The sequence below is a fragment of the Phalacrocorax carbo genome, chromosome 2 (assembly GCF_963921805.1).
Source record: "Phalacrocorax carbo chromosome 2, bPhaCar2.1, whole genome shotgun sequence".
Classification (NCBI taxonomy): domain Eukaryota; kingdom Metazoa; phylum Chordata; class Aves; order Suliformes; family Phalacrocoracidae; genus Phalacrocorax; species Phalacrocorax carbo.
Genome location: NC_087514.1, coordinates 36,378,681 through 36,392,683, shown reverse-complemented (window position 1 = coordinate 36,392,683; position 14,003 = coordinate 36,378,681). Strand labels below are relative to the sequence as shown.

General features: G+C 47.6%; 1 protein-coding gene across 1 annotated transcript; it reads right to left on the bottom strand.

The window, feature by feature from the left end:
• Positions 1-2,366: 2,366 nt before the first annotated feature.
• On the bottom strand, positions 2,367-4,937 carry MSC (musculin). Its single transcript, XM_064442556.1, has 2 exons — positions 4,203-4,937; positions 2,367-3,432 (listed from the first exon to the last, which is right to left on the bottom strand). The coding sequence occupies exons 1-2, from the start codon at positions 4,737-4,739 to the stop codon at positions 3,346-3,348; spliced, it is 624 nt and encodes a 207-aa protein (XP_064298626.1). The 5' UTR covers positions 4,740-4,937; the 3' UTR covers positions 2,367-3,345.
• Between the last annotated feature and the right edge of the window lie 9,066 nt (positions 4,938-14,003).

The following is a 14,003-nucleotide window of genomic DNA, read 5'->3' as shown; positions in this document are numbered from 1 at the left end:
AAGATTTGTATACCTTTATGGGATCAAGATGGGTTCACCTTGTAGCTTGTGCCAAGGAACATAGATGTCATTAACATAACAAAATAATCACCAAGGGTATACTTGCCAAATCTAATAAAAATGCTTATATTTCTTACCTTCTGTGCTTGTGGACTGTAGAAATGTAAGGTACTTTTTCATTTTAAGTGTCCCCTTCACCCAGCTCTGTAACTCATGCCCAGTCAAACAAAACACTCAGACTTCAAAAATTAAACCAATTTATCAGGTTGGCAAAAACTTGATAAAAACAAAAGGGACCAAAGCACGTTACCTTCCTATGGAACCTCTTAATGCTTAAAACCAGCGTTTTAGAATGTTTGGTCGCCTCATTCATACAAAGCCCTGATCTGAATTTCATCTGTTTGTGAGTTTAAAAAAAGGATTCAAAGCTGCGTGTGTGTATTTTTGGTGTGTCTTTATAGGGGAGGAATGCCAGAATGCATGACCTACCTGGCAAGAGAGCAGCCTTCACCTCAGGACAAACCCACAAGGAGCCTGCTCACTTAGCTGAACTTTTTCCCTAATCACTTAATGCCTCTCTCTGAGAGGCAAGAAGAAAGATTAATTTACTTTTTTAAAAGAATATTTATGGACCCAAGGATTAAAATCAATGATTTGAAATATCAGATCCTGTCAGAGAAGTCCAAACACACCTAATTGCCCTATTAAGATAAATAAGTATACACTAATATATGTGTCCCTGTGTAGCAAAATTTAAAACAAAGAATTGAGACTTATACAACATTCAATATCTAAAAACTTCAATTTTTTCTCCAAATTTTGACCTGAAATGTCACCTGTGGCTGTTGTGTACTTCTATTCTAAAGCTAGTGATGGTCTATTGGGGCACCACCATCATATGGATGTGTCTGTTACGGTAACAAACACAGTAAGCGCATTTGTTATTTTATGAAGAAAGTATTTTTATACATTATGTGGCCACAAGGAGAAAAAGTAGGATTTGAGAGCAGGTAGTATGGTGCAGAGATGGAAGCAATGTTTTTCTTCATGTCACAATCCTCACCCCCAATTTTGACCTACCATATTTACTTAATATAACTACTTTTTATTTGGGGGTTTACCTTGAATACTTTTTTCCATCATTTCGCATGGACCTTTCTATACTGCTTAAAGTTCGCCATGCTGTCCTTGTTTTTCCGCTCTCCTAGAGTCGTTAAGCAAGTACAGCTGGGATCAAGGCCAAACACGGCGAAGTATCACAACTGAGATGATCTCAAGTGGCACCTTAGTTCAATTGCTGAATAATCTTTTCTCTAGGGTTCAGATAAACATTGGTTGAGTTTTGTTGTACCTTATGCCTTCTAAAGGTCCTTCCTTTTTGATTTGCTGTTTATATTTTCTTTTTATAAAGCTTCCAGAGGAGATCAGTTGGAGTCCCACTACAAATTAGGATAGCCCCCTTCCTTCACAGCCTTTCTCTGGATAAAACAGGAAGATAAATTAGATTACGGTCTCTGTACAGCTTGCCACCAAATCACTGATAGCAACGGTTTCAGCAGATCCTAGACTGAGCCCTCATTTTATTTTGCAGTGGCTCTGGACTATTTTACACTTCACAAGAAGAAAAGCCGTTTTCTGTACTTCATCTACTTGAAAGACATTACCAATAGTCAGTCTTGGGCTTCCGTACAGTATTTCAAACTAGAAACCCCTGGCGCAGGATGACCTGGCGAGAAACAAGGTTAAGTTGGCTATTGTTAAGCAAATTTTTCTTCCTCCTGGCTGCTTTTATGAAGAAGAGGAGGCTTTTTCTTCTCTAAAGCAATTCAGCCTTCTCCCTTGCTGTAAGTGAATCACTGAGAAAATATTTTGAGAAAAAGAAAATCTTATCTCAGGAGTTTTAATCTTAAAAGAGGCAAAGTCTGCTCCCAACTAGGAAAACTCAGCCGATTTTCCCACTGCACAAACACAAATAAAAGCAAAATAGACTACAGGTGGAAATGTAAAATGACAAAGAACAGCAAAAGCAGCTCTTACACTATCCTTCATGCCATGAAACAGAACAAATTACTGACATCCATTTCTGAATCTACATTTATTTATTTTCCTGATTCACAGAAAAGATTATGATAGTGAATCCTGTTAGTTGTTAAAATGTGGTTTTCCCTGCCGATTGATATAGTACTGTACTTTGCGTGAATTGCTTGGGCTAGGAGTGTTCTTGTCTGACTCTGTTGCTGGAGGAGATGTAACAGCTCTCAAGAGATGACGAAGATAACTGTGTTTACAAAAGTGGGTTTCAAGACCGTGTGTTCCAAAGCCGTCCCCGTACTGATGCAGTCACACACTACCACAGTACCAGTAAGTCACTGTAACCAAGCTTTTAATGTCATTTATAAAAAAATAGAGTTATTTACATTTGCAGCTTATTTGATGGCATCTTCTTTTATTACAGCATTTGAATCAGTGAAGAAATGTCACTAGAACTCATTTGAGGGTAGACTTTTCAAAGATAAGCACGATAGTACAGGAGAAAATGTTTAAAACATTGTGAATTCTTATTCTTTTGCAGCTTCGTACAAACTCATTCTTTACAACACCTGCACCCCAGCCTGACGGTAAGCAGAATTCCCTTCCAGATTAAGGCATGGAAACTCTGCCACTTTTCTGGGGCAGTCCCGCATCCTTACATGTGAGCCTTCAAGACATAACCAAAGGAATTAGTTTAATTCCAACGGACGGTAGCCTCAGTGCAGAATGTGGCCACGTACACCTTTTTAAGAAAACTTTAAGAAAAAGTATGACTATACTGATTGCGTAGTTGCAGCAAACTGGATCCATGAATACAAAAGCCATCAAAATATATTATAAATCTATCTGAGTTTCAAAGCTACTCTAAAATACTGCTTTGCTTTAGAATACAAATAACACTGTTTGGGGTTAGTTTGTAGAGTTGTATTTTGGTCCATGCTGTTAATTCTATATCATTATATTCCTCTCGCATTAGTTTAATAGCCTCAGAACAACAGGTCCTCAGGCAGTGGTAAGAATGATGAAGCCAAAGAAGGGCCTTCCCAAATCTCAGACTTAGCTGCTGCAGTCAGTTCATAAAAACTCCTAATTTCCACTGCCTCCCTTCCTGACTGCTTTAAAGAAACTTCCCTCAGAACTCTAAGGGAAAAGAATGACAGGGGACACTGATTTAACACTGTTAGAGGTGGAGGTTTGTCCCCAGCTTTTAGTCTGATCCCCCCATCTTCTAGAGCTGATAAATCACAGCTCTTAAAAATATCCAGCCCATTAAAAAAAAGAAAAAGATCAACAACAAAACCCTATTTACTTTGACTACGCGGTAGTTCCACATAATCTGCTAGCAGTAGAAACTTCTTTGGTGTCAGAGTCAGGTCTTCCTGAAACCACAAATGGCCAAGTCTGCAAGCAAAAAAAAAAAAAAAAAGGTATTTCATGTTAGAAAGAAAATTTATCTGAAACTGGAGCTTTATTACTGATAGATGTCTAACTCTGGTTCGGTTGCAAACACGTCATCGTGTTTTAGTCCCTGTGGGAAGCACAGAGAGCGCTAAGTTCCTCTAACAAATATTTTCATTATAATTTAATGCTCTGCAATAGGGCTGCAAGGGTCAGCAACAAATTGTTCTCATCAAAAACGCAACATTCCTCTCGCTTTGCAACCGTGCGCATAATTTTATAAATAAAAAGCATAACAGTATTCACAAACAATCACTCTGCACTATATAAGCAACCTTCTCACCCCCGTGGCACACGCCAGGCGTTTAGTTTTGCCCCGACGAACTAACGACGGCTCACTTGTGCTCCGAGCCAGCCCGCAGAGCGAATTACTCCTTTTTCGGACATGAAGCTTGCCTAATGCCCGAGGAATGTATTTCTTTAGGGTGACTTACTCCGACTCCCCAGAACAGACACACCCGCCATCACCGTAGGCCAAACCCGGCTCCCGGGTCGCCCCCGGGCGAGGGTTATTGGCCATTTACGAAGCGGTCAGGGCCTCCCCGCGGCTTCTTCGACGGCGGGCACGGCTTGAGCGCAGCCAGCCCTGCCCGGAGGGGGGTGTGCGTGTGGGGGCGTGTGCCGGGGCGGTGGGGGTGCCCAGGGGGTTCCCCCGTGTCCCCCTCGCCGCGCATCCCGAGGCGCTCCCCCCACCCCAGCCCCCCAGGCCGTACCAGGTTGACGGGGTGCACGTAGCCGTTCTCGTAGCGATCCTCCTGCAGGAGCTGCCGGAGGTGGGCGATGTAGCTGGACGCCAGGCGCAGCGTGTCCAGCTTGGAGAGCTTGGTGTCGGGCGGCACCCAGGGCAGGCTCGTCTTCAGCCGGGAGAAGGCCTTGCTCAGCACCCGCATCCGCGCCCGCTCCCGCGCGTTGGCGGCGTTGCGCTGGGACTGCTTCCCCTCGGGCGGCGGCGGCGGCCCCCGCGGCACCGGCGCCGCCTTCTTGCCCCCGGGGCCGCCGCCCCGCGCCCGCTTCCTCTTGCAGCCGCTGCCCGCCGGCCCCGCCGCGCAGCTGCCCTCGCCGTCCTCCTCCTCCTCCTCCTCTTCTTCTTCCTCCTCCTCCTCCTCCGCCGCCGAGGAGTTGTCCCCCGAGGGGTAGAGCTCGCCGCGGGGCTGGCGCTTGCCTGCCGGCGGCGGCGGATAGTCCAGCTGCAGCGCCCGCAGGTCCATCTCGGGCAGCTCCTCCGCCTCGCTCCCGGAGCCCGCGGACATGGCCCCGGGAGGAGGGAGGCCGGGAGGCGGGCAGCGGGGGGCAGGCGGGAGGGGGCGGACGGCCCGGGGCGTGGGGCGGCCCCGCCGCCAGAGTCCGGGCCGAGGCGGGGGGGGACGGGGGCTGGGGGGGGGGCGCCGAGGGGGGATGCGCCCCTTGACAGCGCTATATATCGGGTGTCCGCGGAGCAAACCATCCACCGGGCGGAGGGGAGGAGCGGGGACGCGGATGGGGGGGGGGGGGGGGGGTCCCGGTGGAGCCTCGCGGCGGGGGCGGCGCCTCCCCGCGGTCCGGTGCGCCAAGTCAGCCCCGCGGAGTGGGGAACGCTGTCTCCGGGCTGGTGTCTGCTCCGCCGCCGCGCGGGCGAGCGCTTTTCCCCCGGGACAGACCCCCGCTCCTCGCCCCGCAGGACGGAAAATACCCCCGGGGCTGATCCCGCAAAGGCTTTCGCGGGGAGGGGGCACCGCTCCCCGGCCCTAAGGTGGCAACGCCGCCGGGGCTCGGCCCCCGGCCCACCTGCATTTCCCCTCCCTTTTGCTTTTCCTTCGAGGTTTTTTGGGGGGTGGGTACCTTTCCCGCCGTATAAATCCGCGCCCAGCCCCGCTCCTCGCAGCCGAGGTGCGGTGCGGCAGGAGGGGGCCAGCCCCGCAGGCTGAGGGTCCCCTCCGCGGTCTGACCCCTCCCGCCCGGCTCCGAGAGGCGGCAACCGGGGGTGGGTTTGCCATTTGTGGGGAGCAATGCAAAAAGTCGCTGTGCTTTGATAGTGTCAGTAAGTCGGGGTGAAGCTACAGGCAGTAGCGAGTGAGTGTAATGTGACCGAGGGCTTCTCCTTCCTCAGAGCAATTAATGAAAAACCAGTTAATTGGGCTGCGTACAGCTCTGTGTTCACAGAGTAAATTAAACGAGGCAGCTTTTCGACCGAGTAGCGGTGTTTTGCTTTTTGTTGTTGGTTTGTTTTTTTTTTTTTAAATAAATTCCCTACTGCAGCTTTTATAGAGTCCCCGGGAGAAGAGTGGGGCACCCAGCATCCACTGGACATGCTGATACGCAAATTCAACAGGGGTATAAATAAAGGAAAAAAAAAAAGTCAACCAACACCTTGTATCCCTCCCACACCTCAAAATTTCCCCTTTTTCCAAGATTAATAAGTAGCGTTTGGTTCCTCGCCGGCCTTCACGGCCCTGCCTGGATACGGTTAACCAGAATAAAAATTCAGTTCGCAGAAGAGAATCTAATGACTACAACAGGTGGAAAGATCTAGTCCCGCAATTTTTTTGCTCCTGGTTTTTCCCTTCCATTTCCCTCCCGGCCGAGTGGAACCTTCCCGGCTGCTGCTGCACAACTTTCCTGGCACCGCCGGCCGCCTTTTCGCCCAGCGCTTTGCACTTCCCTCCCCGCCAGCCCTGTGGTCTTACTCGGGGCCACTTAACGCTATATAAACCTCGACTTCACCCGCTGGGGCTACAACCACATCAGAGCCGGGTTTAACAGCAACCTTTCCAAGTGAAACTTGACGTTTCTTGAACCACCGAAACAGGCAGCTGATCTTGCAACTGGATCCCTTGAACTTGGTTTGACACTACGATGCTCTGGCTGGGTCCCACACGCCGTACGGTGGGAGGACTTCGGGGCTGCGCTGCCTCCCCAATTAGCCTACATTACCCGTATAAATATATATATATATATATAAAGATACTGCAAGGGAAGAGATATAGGTTTACTTTTTCCCCCCGTCTGGGTTGTTTATACAGGTGCGGGCTGAACGCTTTCCCTGCTAAAGATTAATGGGAAAAGTGCTGAATTTCTTTAAACAAAGAAGAAAACGGTACCCGGTCTTAAAAGCCACAATGGCAAATCTCACCTTTCGCGCCTACCTCTGCCTCGGCGGATTAAAGGCGAGACGTCGTAACGGAGACGTCGTCTCATTTAATGAAGAGACTGGGGGAGACGGGACGGGATCAGAGATACTCTGGGGGGAGTAGCCAAATTCTCACATCGTCTTTGCCTGCTTCTTGGCTAGTGAAGGAAGCGGGAAATACAATGGAGTAAATCAGGAGTGAGCCTCAGGGGTGACTTCGGATTTACACCCAACAAAACCGGGCAGAGCTGCCTCCTCTCACATCCATCAAGCCTCTAATTTCTGCGACCCGGACCGAGATATCGTTTTCAGGACAGAGCCTTTGATGGGGCCAAGGCATTACATCATGCTTCCATGTGTCCTCTAGTCACGACTTTGATCCTTCGTGCTCTCAGTGTGCCTAGCAGGGAAAACGCCCCTGGTATATCGGGGCCGCATTTTACACCCGTTGTCAGGCGCAGTCCCTTTCCCTCTTCTCCCTCAAAAGGTAAACCCACGACCGGATCGATGCCCGGCCTGCGAGGCCAGCATCCCTCCCCTGTGTCAGGGGCCAGCCCCGCTTGCTGTGTGCGGTGCCGGGGGCGGGGGGGCAGCCCGGGTCTGCAAAACCCAGCGTGTGCGTGGGGGACAAGGAGCAGCAGCTAAACCGGCTCCTGCGTGGGAAGAAGCTCCGGAGAGGGCTTTCCCCAGGGAGCTCTGCCTCTGCCACCGTTATTGGTCCTGAAGCCCCAAACCCCAGCTTTTCTCTGCTGAGGGAAGATCCCTGTTTTTTAGGGTGGGGGTGGAGTGGGAGCGCGCACTGGGGCGGAGTGGTTTTTTTCCCTCACACTTTTCCAACGGGCATTTGGATAAATCAATTTAACCAACGAACCCAGGCGAAGAGGGGTCCACGAAAACCAGATTTCTCCCTTAGCTTTGCAGCAGCTCAAGGTGTTTAGTGCTGCACCGGAGGACCGCCGAGGGCGGGCGCTGCGCTGCCCCGCGGCCGTCGGAGAGCATCTTCCCCCCCCGCAGCCCGGGCTTCCCCGGTGCCCGGGAGCCACCGCCCCCGCCTCCCAGCCCGACAGGTACCTGGGATGAGGCAGAGGGGGTATAACCCTTTTAATTTCTTCCTAAATTTTCAGAATAAATTGTAATAAGAAGCAAAAGAGGAAAAAAAAATCCAAAGGCCAAGTCTATAAAACGCAGGTTATCTCCGAGGATAGGAGGGGGAACTGCTAAAAGCCCCACGTCTTTCGATTTCATCCTCTGGGGTGCTGGCAAGGACAGAGCAGGGTGGAGGAGGCACATGATGTGTTCTCGATAAAGTGCTTTTAATAAGGCTTTCCTTTGGCATTTGTCCTTTCCTCGAACTCAGCAGCGTTACCGAGTCACTTCGCTCCGACCTGAAGTGCGCTTACACTTTTTCGAAAAGACCTCAGTGTAACAAGGGCGTTTTTATTCGTTTTCTCGCGGTGGTGAGAAAGGCAGGATGTCTGGAGGGGAGGAGGACAGCGTCTGGCAAACGTCTCCGGCTTGATCTCTTCACAAGCGTCTGCGACGCACACCCAGGCTGCGTGAAAGGCGCGCAGGGCTTCGGCCGCCCAGGGATGCTTGGCACTGCTGGTGCTCTGGAGAAAGTGGGTAGATGAATTATAACCCTTGTTAAAGGCCACCTAGAGCAAATACACCTCTGCACGGCTCAGATCCCCCGGCAAAGGCACCCAGCGAAAGGGGAAGCTTACAGTGTCCGTCATTCCCCCACCAATCCTGCCCCCGTTAAAAACGCTTGTCCTAGGAATGCCGCTTGCTGCCGCCCGTGCCGTGGGCGCCCTGTCCTCAGCCCAGAGGGCTGGCTCGGGGACAGGTACCGCAAAGGGATGCCCTTTCCTATTGTCGCCTCCTAAGGCGACAGCGCCGTGGTGCCCACGTCCCAGCCAGGCTGAGGATGCCCCGTGTGAGCTAAGCCCAGCTCCCCTGGGGTTGGGGGGGATCCTGAAAGCTTCCCCGGGGAATGCAGGAGCCGCCAGCCCCGGGAAATGAGTGGAAATGATTGGAAATGAGTGTGTGCCTGCGTGTGTCTTGGCGGGGGCGTGTGTGTGTGTGGAGCTTCCCAAAAAAGTGGCTTTCCACCATATAAGAAAATTAAAAGCTACTCAGTGGGTCAAGCCATGTCATATAAAACAAACAGGGGATAAATATACCCCTGGAAGGAAAAAGAGAGAAGTATTTACTAAAATTTATTGTGCCTAGCGAGTGCGAACCTTCCCGTGAAGGGACATGCTCAGGGATTCACATGGTGAAGGGACTTAAAAACAAACCCGGGGTTAAAGACCTGTTCTCCGCCCGCAGGCGCCGGCCCGCGGGCCCGGGGCCGCCCCGCTCCGGTACCGGGGGCGACGGGGCATCTCCCGGTGCGGGCAAGCAGCGCCCTCCCGGCCGTCGGGGGTGGCTGTGCTGGGGCGAGGGCCGGCCCGGCGGAAGGGAGAGAACCTCGGCTCCGGGAGGAAAAGGCACCCGGCGGGGGTTGCTGGGTGCCGGGGTGGGGGAGTCGCCAGGGGGGCGGCTGCACCCCCCTGAGCATCAGCGGGAACGTGCTTTTGAAAGAAAAAAAACCACAGGTTTGTCCTTCGAGCAGCTCATTATCCCAAAAGGGGATCCCGCCCGGCCGCGCAAGGCGAGAGCATCTTCCCCGAGAAATCACTCCCCCGCCTCCCCCCGTTATTTACGCCTTTCCCCCGACGTTTCCAGTGCAATAACAACAACGAGACGTTATCAACTCTAAAGCATCGTAGCTTTCCCCAAAGTTTGGCCAGCAGTGACTTTTGCTCAGGTATCCCCAACTTTCAGCAGGGTTTCCCCTGTGGAATAGCCAGGCAAACTCTCTAAATACCTCCTGGCGCCAGAAGAAAGTTCTCATGTAATAGATACCCGCTGGTGTGAGAACACGGATTCTGCTCACTTTGTCAGTCAGCCTGGGTGGGGGAGTTTGAGGAGGGGGAGATGGGGATTTCTTTTAATTAAAAAAAGAAGTATTTTTCACTAATTCTATTTTTTTTTTTTTTTAATGATGCCTGGAGATGTGCTGTTGGCCTAAAAGGACCTGAATTAACGGTGTTGTTTAAAGCATAGTTTATTTCTTCTCTTAGAGCAAATTAGCTGGAATAACAAGCAAACATCGGGCAAGAGGAAACACTCTGTTAGTCTCCTCCTTGTGTTTCACTCTGAGAGGGAAGCCCACCAGAGCAAGACGGAAGAGATGGAGAGAGATAACACCACTACAGCACTTTATACTTGAACGCTCCAGCACACTCACTCGCTTTGGCTGGGCTACAGTGGAGCAGATGGAGTGCGGCTTCTCTAGGAACCGCTAGCAAAGTCAGTGGGGGTTCTCAGATGGGGGGACAGCTTCGTGGTCGGTGGGGGGAAAATCACTGCCCAGGGTTGTCTGGAGTCAAAGAAATCTCCAGCGCTCTGGCATTGTATCTCTCGCGGTATTGAGGGAGAGCTGCAAAGGGCACACAAGACATGCAGACTGCAGTCAGGGCTGCCTCACTTTCTATTGCCTGGTGAAATTATTCCTAATTTTCTCTAGGGAACAACTTTTCTATGGAAGGTACCTAGGCGGCCTCCTGAACACCAGGCAGGTCAGCATCTTGCAACACCTTACCTCAACAGTGCTCGGGCTCTAATGGGCAGGCTGTGTCAGGATTGGTGCTCTTTCCCTTGTAAGGGACAGCATCACTGCAGCTGTGCTCTGTTCCCCTTAGTAGAATGTGGTATATCCAGGTATAATATTCACTTTTTCAGCTGTTTGTATTGGTGGACCTATAAAGCACATAGATTTTAAATTGATAAAATTACAAGTGACCACATCCCCTACTACTGGGTTAATTTTGGATGTGAGACACATCATATAACACGGCCCTGAATGATTTTTGGATGTAACAGACATGGTTCTTCTAGCATGAGATCTTGGCATATATAGGTAGGGCTGTATTTAAAAAGGAAGAGCTTGACATGTTAAGAATTCAACTGTGATGTTTTAACACCAATTTTCCTACTTTCTGAATGCTTGTTTCCATATCCTACATAATATTAAACCAGAAATGTTGTTCTTTTCACAGTACTTCTTAAAAGTACTCCTACATCTGAAAACACTTCATTACTGTACTTGTGCTTTACATTTTAAGTAGCTAAAGTGTTCCAGAGTCTCCCAGGCTGCTTCCTGTCACCATCTTCCAGTATGCTCTTTGCAGATACCTCTTGATGGCTGAAGATGAATTCTTTTGCAAGTTATATTGTGGTCTGCTTTCCTTTTTTTTATTTTGTGATTGTGGCCATATTTTTGTACATGGCTTTTTTTTTAATTTTATTTTTTTTATTGCTTAGGACAAGGAATAAGACCTGAAAAAGGGAATGGACGTCTGGAGCCATACATTACGAACAGCAGTGAAATAAACTTTCATAGATGCAGCTGTCATATTCACAACTCAAATGATGAACCTGTAGAGTGTTTCTGTTTTTCATTCCTATATTCAGGAGCAAATTTCACTGTTAGAAAAAGCTATTCAGATTTCAGATAATGATGATCAGACTTGTAGGAGATACCCCAGATGGTTTAACCCTGCAGAGTATCTCTATTAACAGAATATCAGCTCTTAAACCAATGACACTGGGAACTGGAGATCTCTTTCCACTCTCTACAGACCTTTAAACTTTGCCTTTTTTCTTTGACGGTTCATCATTCACAGCAGGCACAGGTGAGGTCAGCCTTTTGTCCTTTACCTTTCCTTACATTACCATTTGAATTATATTAATAGCTAATTATCAAGAGCAAACCGGCATCACAAAAAGTAACTTTTCTTTCTTCCTTTCATGGTAGATTTCTCCAGGTCAGCAGCTGGAAAATAAAATGCACCTGTATTTATCTACATTTTGCTAAACAAAATGGCGGTTCTGTCAATACCGGAGTTCTTGGCAAGGATGAACCCATGCTGTTAAAGGAAGTCTGTACACATCATACAAGAACCTTTTTAGAATTATTATTTAAAATTAAACAAAGCAGTTAACCTAGTCTTGCAAAACTGGAGGCACACGCTATATTCTGTGAAAAGAAAAATGACAGCACTAGCAAGCAAGTTCATCAACTAGCATAAAAATTTACAAAGCCGTCAATTTTAACTGAGCTGACACAGTGATGCAAGTTGAAAATCAGATTCACAATGTCTAGGTCTTTTCCCGTGGACCCTGGGTTAAAATGGGGAAACATTCATGCCAAAATAAGTAGAATTGCATTTGGTGTAAATCTGGAAAAAACGAGTGCTTGACTAAGGACCTCTTGATGCAACTAAAAATATACAGTAATGGATTCCACAGTCCCTCTGAGAGTGAGACTACCATGGCCCTCTCTCTGGGATGTTTTTCTATGCCAAACCTGGGTTTACAGGTTTGTAAAGGACATTTACAAATTCTCTCACAGGTGTACTTAGCATAACTTAGATGCTTATCAGTCTATAAAGCAGTATGCATTAAATAACATGTGTCTTTGGAAACAAGCACAGACTGAGATACATGTTCTACTGGTGAGTAAGCTTCTCATAATTAATTTTACCATTCTTTCGCTGGGGAGAAAAAAGACACAGAATTCTTTAGAAAGCACCCAGGGCCTTTTCAGAAATAGTGTTGCCCACTTCAAGATGGAGTTGGATCTTCATAGTAGCTACTGCAAAATTCCTTTAAATTCTAATTACTGCATTTCTACTATCCCACTAGCTGACCGTTCCTGAGGAAAGACTATCAGGAACCAATAGAATGGTTTTCTGGCCTTGTTATCCAGTCTTATGTGCACTTGCAGTAGGATACTGCATAGCGTGCTTTAAGACTTAATTGTTGATTTGATAACTTTAACTGGCTTAAAAAGTGCAAGTGCAGCCTGCTCATAATTGGTAGTTGAAGGGAAGTACATTTACAGTTGACTCACCTTGACTATTATTACCTGCAGTTCCTCTCTTACCTCTTTCTTAGGCAGTGATTGCACTGCCTCACCACGAGGCAGCTGGTTCGACATTGCACTTGCACTACCCATGCGAGGTCAGGATCCCGTGATGCCATAATGTAGTGGATGCCAAAAGCAGTAAGCTGCTCGTTTGGTTTCATGAATCAGGATCATATTCTATGTGATCAGAGTGAAATGGAGAACATCACCCTAGACACTGCCAGTGGTCTGCTTCAAGTGGAACAAGGTGACAAGGGGCAGGATAACAATGATGTGATTGACAAGGCAGAAGTTAGTGCAACCCACTCAACTGGAACGAATGCTTCTGGCAAATTGTTATGATTGTTTTGGAAAGTGTTAATTCGTTTTGGTCGGTGTATATGTAGACTGAATGCGTACATCTATTCTATTCAAATAAAGCAATGAAACAGTGACCAGAAATTAAACTGACTGGTTCTATAGAAGAAAATGCAGCTGATGTATCTATTCAAGAGCATGATGCTCTACTCGTTTGTACATTCATTGCCCCAGACTTCCAAGTACAACCAGCAACACAGCACTTCCCTTACAATTAAATTAGAAGAGCCTTGCAAGAAGCCACTCACATACTAGAGCAATGTTAAGTTTTATATGTTTATCTTTGTATTTCTCTTAAAGTCTCTGAAACTCCTGAACGCACATACCTTTCAACAGGCAATCCTAATACTATCTGATCCAAATTATGTGGTTATATGAAACTGATTTGTTTCCTGCTTCAGCATAATACCAATGGAGAGAGAGCAAATTGTTTGCCCCTGTCCCAATCCAAGGTTTAGACATCTCAGGGATCTGACGCTTCACGCATACTCACCATTAAGTCTAACACCTTAATTAACAGCTTTAACTGCATCTGGAGATAAATCAAAAAAGATGAGAAGATTCTTTAATTTATATGGACATCAGTGTAAGTTTCATTTTTAAAAAATTTTGGCATAAAAGTGTTCCTAACTAATCCTGCATTCAAATAAACTTTGAATAGAAGACAGGAATGAGATCTGTTAAGCATTTGCTTAACAAATATCTGTTTCTTAAAATTATGGTGTGCTATCCAATCTACCGACTTCAAGAAGCTGGCCTCTGGCAAGTCTGCTCTTATTATGTTTTGGTTTAAAGTCTCTACAGCAAAATGATTAAGATAGTTTGGACCTGTGATAAACACATTAATCTTCATAGTGTTGGCTGAATAAAGAAAAGTGAACTGGTGAGCTGATACTCTTCCCCACAAAACCAGACTTAGAATAACAAAGAGTTTAAAACATGGAAATCATCTAACCTTGAAGCAGGGAAAGTAATATTTCTTGATATAGCCATTTTCTGAATGTCTTCTTTATCAAGTTTATTCAGCCTGGGAGCAAGGTGTTCATTGTTCTTGGACAAATTCCACCGTTGCTT

What these genes read in the sequence shown, in the direction of transcription:
- MSC (XM_064442556.1), bottom strand. Translation starts at nt 4,739, where the DNA reads ATGTCCGCGGGCTCCGGGAGCGAGGCGGAGGAGCTGCCCGAGATGGAC. An exon ending in ACGTGCACCCCGTCAACCTG is followed by an intron (nt 3,433 to 4,202) that starts GTACGGCCTGGG and finishes TTTTGCTTGCAG; the next exon opens with ACTTGGCCATTTGTGGTTTC.